This window comes from Aphelocoma coerulescens, chromosome 3, assembly GCF_041296385.1.
Source record: "Aphelocoma coerulescens isolate FSJ_1873_10779 chromosome 3, UR_Acoe_1.0, whole genome shotgun sequence".
Lineage (NCBI taxonomy): Eukaryota > Metazoa > Chordata > Aves > Passeriformes > Corvidae > Aphelocoma > Aphelocoma coerulescens.
In genome coordinates, this window is record NC_091016.1 from 83,894,085 (window position 1) to 83,903,472 (window position 9,388).

The following is a 9,388-nucleotide window of genomic DNA, read 5'->3' on the forward strand; positions in this document are numbered from 1 at the left end:
GATCCCAATGCTGCCTTTTTAGATGGAGACCTGGTAGAAGCACTGTTTGAAACATGCTGATGTTGTGATTATCCTTCAGAGTGCATTTAGCCATCCTGATGTATCCAGGGAAACCCCTTATGTGTCTGTCATGCTTATGTGTAGTAGACACTGTATTGAAAACATAACAAAGAAGGTTTAAATCAGTTAAAATCTTACTCTTGGATTTGGTTAATTGTCACAGTATAGTGATATACATTATCTTTAAAAAGCTTCATAGTAAAAATATTTCTTTTACAGTCTTCCTTTCTGTTCTTTTGAAGGCTGGTTTGAGTCTACGGAAAGTAAACAGGCATGTGGATTTCCCACTGATTTTAGACTTAGCACCATTTTGTGCTGCATCTTGCAAGGTACCATTTCAAATCTTTATTTTTATTGTACTTCAGCAGTTGTTGTCCTGATCACAAGTTAAATTGGATTGATGATGACAATAATGATGATTATTTCTTCCTTTTTAAATTAAGTTATAGAGTGAATTTTTCAAATAGTGTCCTGAGATCAGAACTGTAACTATGTGCAATTCCATTCATGACAAGAATATCACAGATGTTAGCTAGTATTAGTTAAGCTGTGGTGCCCTGGTGATGTTGGTGTATCTAACAGCATTAAGGACAAGTATTACTGCCTCTATGGTAATTAAATTAACAAGATTACTGAGTACTTGTAATAGAGGTGTTTCACTGTTGGAAATGCTGTAGATGTCTGTTTGCCCCTTTTGGAATAGTACTGCTGATAGGTACTTAAGACACCTGTAAAATTCATTGTGAAATAATTCACCTTTGTTTTCTGTGTTTCTGGGAATGCAGAACGTTATGGATGGTGCAAGAGTGCTGTATAGTCTTTATGGAATAGTGGAGCACAGTGGGTCAATGAGAGGTGGTCATTATGCAGCATATGTGAAAGTCAGGACATCTTCCAAGAAATTGCTAGAGCATATTTCTACCACTAAAACCGTTCTGGGTATGTACAAACAGAGCTTCCTTTCCTTCACTGTAAACCAAATTGTCTACAGGGATTAATAGCAAATAATTTTTTAGCTGAGAGTAATCTGTGATTTTTAGACAAGTTGTAGAAACCCCATCCCAGCATGTGCTCTAGGCCAGGTTGGATGGAACTCTGAGCAACCTGGACTACTGGAAGGTATCCCTGTCCTTGGGAGAGCTGTTAGAACTAGATGATCTTTGAAGTCCCTTCCAACCCAAACCAACCTATGATTCTATTAATTGTTCTTTTTTGTTGTTGTTGCACACAATGCATATCCTACTTCTGCTGTTAATCCCATATAGAGCTGAGTGAATAATGGAATTTTGATTCAGCTATTAAACAGATAATTGAGGGAAAACTTTCCTCTCTTTCCTAGTCAAAATAATACATCCAGTATTTGAAAATGGTTTAGTACACCAGTCAAATCCATGACATTAAATTAAATTACATTTTCTGAATATTTGAGCATTTTATGTATCTTACGTATTTTAGGATTGGGAATTTTTTAATACTTAAAAATCTGGAATACTCCGGTCTAATGTGAACAGCAGGAATCTTTTTCATGGAAGATATAAGGTTTGGTGTAGGGTTTCTGTTGGCATTTTGAGAACAGCACACTAGTTCTTATTAATACTTGATGGATATGCAGAATGAAATAAGTTGCCAGGACAGAATCAGAATCTGTTAGTAAAAGATTTGTGGCAGCAATAATACGTTACGCTGTCAGAGTTGGGTAAATATATTTACTCTTTCCCTTTTGGGGGAAAGTGAGAACCAAGCATTATCCTTTCTATCCTATGTAGTATCACTTTGCATTTGAAGCTCATTTCCAGTAAGACAATCTTTTACATTATTCATGACATCCAAGTTTCCTTCAGTCTAATGCTTGTCTTGCAATGATTATTAGAACAGATTAGATCTTTTCATGTTCTTAATTTTACACTGGTCAGCTTTTAAAATAGGATCTTTTTTCAATGTCAGAACTGGTTGTGTTCTAGTATAACTTACTGTTGGAACTCAGCAAGCTGTACTTGAAATGTCTTTTCTAAAAAAATATGAGAAAAGCCATGGCAGCATCATTGCCAGGCATTGTCTTCCACCAATTTCTATTACAGTGCTCTTTGACATGTAAGTTTCAAACTTACATTCCAACTATGAATAGCGGACTGCATCTAAGTAATGAATTACTCTTGTGGGTTAGAAGCTTTTCTTGCTTTTCGAAATATCCACTGTATTTGTTTGATGATGTTGTGAGAGACAAGAAAAAATTTCTTTTGCTTCTGCATTTCAGGTTTAAAAGAAGCCATGGGAGCATCAGGAGGACAGTGGGTGTACGTTAGTGATGCCCATGTTCAGATGGTTCCAGAATCAAGAGTACTAAATGCACAAGCATATCTACTTTTTTATGAAAGATTATTACTATAATTCTTAACACTTTGATTTCAAAGATGGTAGTGTTATTTAGTTTATCTTATTTAAAGCTGCAGTGGTAAGAGTACCTGTAAATATTGTGCCTTTATCTTGTAGAGAATTTATCATATTTTGACTCTGAAGTTCAGTTAAACTATCATAAATATCTGAATGATTCTCTTAAAGTATGCACTTTGCCAAACATTAAAAATTCCTGGGTTCGTTAAAATGCAGTACCATTAGAATGTAAGATGATGTCCTATCCTACTGAGGTCTAGGGAAAGTTTGTTTTTGTTTATAATAAAGATAAGCTTTTGCCCATAGTTCTAGAACAGTTGAGAATAGAAATACTGATAGCGTTAAGTGCCTGGATTTGCTGGTGTACAGTAACAATACAAAGTGTTCATCTTCTTTTGATCCAACCCAGACCCTTCCCATCACTGGGTGGGATGTCAGCTGTTAAGATTCCTGCAAACAAAAACCTGTCAAATTGTGTCGTTTCCATGTTTAGTAATTGGAAAACAGAGTCCTTCCAGAGTGGAGTAACAACAGCTGTCTCTGGGTAATGCACTTTCCTGATAAGAGCTGGGAATAGATTGGGAAAATGATGGCTTCTAAATAGTGGCAGTGAATCCTCAGATACCCAGTACCCTTTCAGTTTTCTGCAACTGGCACTGGTATAGCAATGTACTCCTGCTTCAATGTAAGTATGTACTTGGTGTGCGTAAGGATATCCTCCGAGATATATACACACACCATAAATCCATCAACAGATACTGTTATTTTACCTTCTAGGAAAGAGAATTGCAAACAATTTCTGTATTTAGTAATTTTTCAACTTCACAATTATGACAATGTACAGCATATAAGCTTGTGTATGTACAGCGTTTAAGCATAATTCAGTAAATGCTGTTACTTTTGGTTCTAAACATGAACTGGTTTATCTGTTCCTGAATACTTTTCTGACAGGAGTAATAAACTATAAATTATTTTTGCACTGTGTGTACGAGTTGGACAGTAAATGATGACTTTTGCCCTCTGATACATGTCTGGACTTCCTTTTGTCAGCAGTGGGGGACAGCAGGTGTCCTAGTGGCAGAACTGGTTTTTGTAGACTTTTTGACTGCCCTGTTTTGAGGTGTTACTTCCTTTGGTAATTTCTTATTTCCATCCCAGAGAGTAACAGATACATTCTATGGTCAAGACCTGATGACTACTTGAAGTTATGTGGTAATTGATTTATTTAATAAGCAGTTACTTAAATATAAATTACTTCTGTAACAGTTCCATCCTCTATGACTTGCTCTTTAGTAGAGAAAAAGCTGTTAATACATGCTTACTGTTTTCATTTATAGTAATATTTTTTTAATGAAAAAACATCCTGTCCCTATTACTGTCTGTAGCACATGTTGTCATACCTAGCTGCCTGACTCTCCTATTCCCTAGTTCTGTTTCAGAGCTTCATCCCACTTGCATTCCCTCTTTTGCATAAGAACATGGCACAGCCTGCTAGAATTGAAATTTGCTCAAACTCCTGAGGTGTATCTTACAGCCACAGTACTTGCACATTCTTGTGCAGGCAGTAAGGATTGTAGGCCATACAACTGATTGTCATAATGGAGTGAGCCCCTAGTTGCACAGGATTTTATTTTTAAAAGGAAAACTCCTCTGTTCAGATCAAAATTAGGCTATGTGTTTTAGCCAAAACAATGGGGTTTTTTCCTTCTACAAATTAAAATTGTCTCAGTCTACCCAAAAGTAGTAAAACTCAGAGAAACCAAGCAGCCAGCTTTAGCCATCTGTATTCCAGCTAACAACATCTTAACCTGAGTCTACACTAAGTAAGAAAGAAAGATGTTTAGAGGAGAGTTGGTTAAAATACCCTAATTCTCTTTTAGCTCCTTATCTTCCCATACCATTCATCCACCTACACACACCTGCCTTCTCTTTGTATGTAAGTGATTAAAACTCAGAATTAGTTACAGGCAACAGTCATAGCAAATGGCAACTAAGTGTCACTTTTGTGACACAATCTTGCTAGGAGAACTCCACCCTAAAGCAGACAGAGTAGCTGGTGCCTGACGTTCCTCCTTCTGCTGACGATTGTAGAACTACTGAAGTACCTGTATTGATCTACTTTTTAGCCTAGAACTACTTCCCTAGACTGCGCAACTAGGAGGGAAACAGAACAAGGTTCTTAACCTGTTACTTCCTACTTTTTATGCTATTTTCAGGAAATTCCTGAGGTGGTCTTGGCTTCTTTTTATCTGGAGTTTGCAGATTGGACTGCTGAAATTTTCCCAAGTGGACATAACTGACTAGGATGCCATAAAAGATGCTGGCAGGATTATTTTCTCATTAACAGCCAGGGACCATTTACTTGTGTTAGGTATTTTATAAAACATGGAGAGAGACTACCATGAAAAAGAGCCAATGCCTTTATCCAAGATAGCCATCACTGTTGCCCCTGGATGAGGCATTCTGACTTGAAATAAAAAGCTGTGTTGGCAGGAACTCTAAGCCTTGAGTCAGGAACAGGTATGAAAATACCATAGAAGGAAGCATTCTCTAAAAATGAAGGCAACAGGTGAAGTTATGCCTTCGAAGTGAAAAAACTGATGACCAATGCAAGATGTCACACACAATTTTAGATGCAAGTCACGATGTCCTTTAGACAGACATAGGTTTTTGTGTAAAGTTTGGCTCTAAAGAAACTACATAAATGTGTATACTGAAGACTTGTTATAGTTCCTTATCAGGACTTAGAAAAGAAGGTCAGAGCATTCTGGGAAAACAAGGGTGTACATCCTATTTGTGCTAGAATGTTAAATATGATTCTAGAGTCTAGGAGCTGCAGTTTCCTGCAACTGCCAGATGCGTGCACACTACTGAAAAGCTATGTGTTTTCAGAATTTAAGTGAAGGGCTTGAAAGTTTAAGATTCTCCTTAAAATATCTTATGTTACCAACCAAAAATCTCTTCAGGCCTACAGCATCTACTCTTTACAGAGCTTCACCATACTTTTGTGGTCCCCCACCCTGAGAAAATGCAGTAACCTGTGTCTTCGTCTAGAATAGTTTCAAAATGGCTTTCTCTTCATCCCACCCTTCTCACAAGGGCACCACAACTTTCTTCTTCAGCCCCATCTGATCTTTATGTTTTTGGGGTCTCCATATGCCTCTGTGTCAATCTCTTTGCTTTCATTGATCCTTAAACATAACATAGTGGTTCCCAATCTCATTACTTACTCTGTGAACTTGCAAAGCTCTTGCAGGAAGAGCTACTGTAGCTGTAGTCTGGCCTGTCCTCACCACCACACTGACTCTGCCTACAGGCTGCAACACCAATCCCTGAGAAAAGCTGTGACTCCTGAGCAGCTCTCTGCTGACCAGTCACAAGACAGCTCCTGTAAAACAAAGGATTAAAATTAAACAGTTCCTCACTCATCAGTAAGTAAACCTCACCCATGGGAAGTACCTGATTTACATATATGGACAACTGGTACCCCCTACAAAAGTTTCCCCAGAACAGAGACATCAACAAAGACCACTGCATCAGCTAAGCAATTAGTACAGATTATAAGAAAGAGCTTTGTTATCTTTGGATTTATATATAATTTATGCCAAAAGTGGCAAAAAGTGATGGGAAGGTTTATTATACTAACCTGTCTACAATATGTGTACAGACATTATGTTTGCATTAGTCTGTTCTCCTAAGAGATGGCTACAAATAGAGGGGAAGGAAAAACAAACCCTGAACTTTGCCGCCCAAAATGTACACACTAAAATCGCCTTTGTTTAGAAAATTACATCCATGCAGTCTGCCAAACCTTCCTCCCCTTTCCCATCTGCACCCTCTGTGTGTATCAATGAAGTGCTCTTGCTAATGGATTTCAAGTGGTAGCAGGTGAGAGTGGTTTATAAATTCATTAAAAGGCTGAAATGTCTTAACTTCACCATTTGCTTCTCTGTATGCTTCTTTTTTATACTAACACAAACTGGATCATAAAGGGACATGAAATTAATGCATCTATGTTTTCAACCCATTGTAAAAATCTTATTCAAAAATATTGGTAACTAAGAAAGGAGTAATTTCTTTAGTAGAAACTCTTAAGATGTATTAAAATGGGAACAAAATTAGATGGGAACAAAGAAAGCATTCAAATACAACTCTTCTGTTAACAAAAATTAATAAATTCAATTTTCATTAAAAAGTGGTAACACCCCTCAGAAAACAGCTTTACAGCAGCCCTGATTAAACAAAGATTTGATATTCCTTAGTTTTCAATATCTGGACCCTCTTTTGCTGTACCTGTACAAATTTATGCCTTCATACAAAGATTTATGTATCTATGTGAAAGAAATGCCGCTACTGTTCAGTAGAATCATTTTAGTAGAATTATTTTAGAACAGATTATTATTGCTTCTGTGTCTATTTACTATATCTTAGGCTGTTATTTTGCCAGCTGTTCTAGCTGTTGTACCTCTCCTGTTGGTGTATAAACAAATTGCAGAAATGGTGGAAAAGTGATTATTCAAAATTATTTGTAATCTATTTTTTTTGTAAATGAGATTATAAAATATATTTTCAGATGGATGTCTTAGTGCAAGTCAAAACACTTGACTTGCACAACATTTAAGAAGTCTAAGTGAATTTGTATGTTCTAATAAAACAATTGCAATGCATTGCAACCACTTCAAAACTACTTGGTGTACATTCTACTTTATATAAAGTTATAAATATTTCTGTCTTCATTTATAGCAGTAGAAAACACTAACTTTTAAGTGTCAAGAATGTCTCTTATGTCTATTGCAGCTTCTACTATTTTTCTAGTACAAAAGGTAAAGGTGCAGTACTGCTTTTAAAAGAAAACAGAAGAGCATTTATTCTGAGTGGGTTTATGAGTTCTTAGTAATTACCTCCTTACTTTGCTAGTTTAGGAGTTTTTTTACTTTTGGGCTGTGTGGCTGGGAATCATTGTAGTGTACTCAGTAAGGAAACCACTGTGTCAATAGGCACCATTCCCTATTTAGCCATTCCACAAAGTTGAGTTCTGATTCGACGGTGATTTATGCATGGAGATAATAGCTGATATGTTCATGTGTGCCTGCATTTACACAAAAGACAATCCAAGTAATCAAAAATCTTGTTGCTAAGTCCAAAATACTTGTGAGCAATAAATCAAGCATGTTAAAAGTTTCATCTAGTTTTCATTAATTTCTTTTTTTCATCTGTTTGAACTAATAGTCTGACTCTACTCTGCAGGTATTTAAATAACAAATAGTATTTTTAGAATTGGACTACAGTGCTGATACATGGTACATTTCTTTTGTAGATTTCTAATTCCAAATATTACTAAGTAAACAGGGTCTTACATACAGACTTTATTTTAAAAACACAAGTCTTACCAGTTTTCCAGTCTATCCTAGGTGCTTTAACAAGTTTCTGAGAGTATAGCTGCATTTGTCATCTATTTATTTTGTCTTTTTATCTGTTATATATTGTTAGAAAAATATGTAAATAAAATATGCAGCCATTTGGAAAACTGTGTTATTTAAATATAAGCTGTATGTTGTACCACTGAGTTCACGTATTTTTGCTTTTCTCCTGTCTCACATCATCACTGCCTGTGGAAGAGTTCCCCAGAGATGAATCTGTATCCTTGAACACTTAAGCTACCCTGGTTATATCCCCGGCCTTACCCCCTGTGGCAAAGGGCATAAAGTTTGTTCCCTTTACAAGAAGTGAGTTCTGTAATTCTGTGATAAGACCAGGACCAAGAGTGGGACTCCCTCACATGCCCGGTTTCAGTAGCAGCAGGAAGGTTGTCCATCCATAAGCATCACTCCAGAGTTCTAACTGTGAGTTGACACTGGACAGACTTAAAACTTCCACAACACTTCTGTCCATGGAAAGCACTTCCACAACACTTCTGCCATTCCACGTGACACAAAAGGGGAAAAATCTAGAACACTTCAGCTAACACTAATATGTAGCCTAAGTGGCACTGACAAATCTTACACTGAAATCATTACAGAAGTTTCTTGAAGCCTTCAGTTTTCTACAGATTTATAAAAGTTAACTTACTCTGTTACTCTGTGTGGGTATTAATATAAAGTGTTATGCAATGATCAGAGAGACTGGGGATGTTTTAGGCATTTACATGCATGTCGCTGAAGGAAGGCAGTGATCACAGCGGTAAGTAATGTGCCAGCTAATGGAAACCTCTGCTCCACACAAAGGAATGGAATTACTCAGTCCCTGCCTACAGAATCATCCCCAGTGACGATACAAGAAGAGCTGTTTACCGCAGGTGCTTTTGTTTTTTCTTTGTACCTTAAAATAAAAGGAAAAATTCAAGGTAGAACTCACAGAAGTTAATTTGAATATTTAGAATAAACTACTTAGAGAATTGTCCTGCTTCGCAAACACTCCTGATAGCCATCCGCTGGCCTGACTTTGAATGCTGACACCCTGCAGCTGTGCAACACAGAAGTTACTGTGTATTTCAGTGTAGGGCCATTGCCCAGAGCCTGTCCGCTTACGTACTTACACGCTTGGCTACCAGCTTTACATACTTTCACGTCGACCCCGCACTGGAAACACGGATCACACTCTGACTAGCAGTTACCTGTGGAGCCACGGAGCTAATGAGCCTCCCAGGAGCCTCCTCACACTATTGCAGGCGGGAACGTAAATCCCGCTTGATTCCCACCGCTCCCAGGCCGGAGCCCGTCCCCGCCTCCCTCTCCCGCCGCGGCTGCCATGCAGAGCCGCCGGCGGCGGAACCGGCGGGGCTGCCCGCAGTAAAGATGGCGGCCACGCGGCGTTGCGGCTCCCCCGGGCAAGGGAAACGGGAATTGCCGCTCGGCCGCCCTCAACAAAGATGGCGGCGGCGGGCGCCCGTGCACACCAGGCGAGGGTCAGCACCGTGACGCCTTTCACTTCCGGGTGA

The 9,388-nt window shown here is 38.2% G+C and overlaps 1 protein-coding gene and 1 long non-coding RNA gene across 6 annotated transcripts in view; one reads left to right on the forward strand and one right to left on the reverse strand.

The window, feature by feature from the left end:
* USP45 (ubiquitin specific peptidase 45) overlaps positions 1-3,475 on the forward strand; it is a 49,093-nt gene extending 45,618 nt beyond the window's left edge. For all 5 annotated transcript variants that reach the window (XM_069011084.1, XM_069011083.1, XM_069011085.1 and 2 more), the window contains 3 exons: positions 303-389; positions 846-999; positions 2,315-3,475. In XM_069011084.1, the coding sequence (XP_068867185.1) occupies positions 303-389; positions 846-999; positions 2,315-2,448 (375 nt within the window). In that variant the 3' untranslated portion in view covers positions 2,449-3,475. The remainder of the gene's footprint in view (positions 1-302; positions 390-845; positions 1,000-2,314) is intronic.
* Positions 62-9,247, reverse strand: LOC138108433 (uncharacterized). The gene is made up of 3 exons (XR_011149959.1): positions 9,065-9,247; positions 5,682-5,839; positions 62-150 (listed from the first exon to the last, which is right to left on the reverse strand). It is a non-coding gene; the product is annotated as an uncharacterized lncRNA (long non-coding RNA).
* Positions 9,248-9,388: the final 141 nt, after the last annotated feature.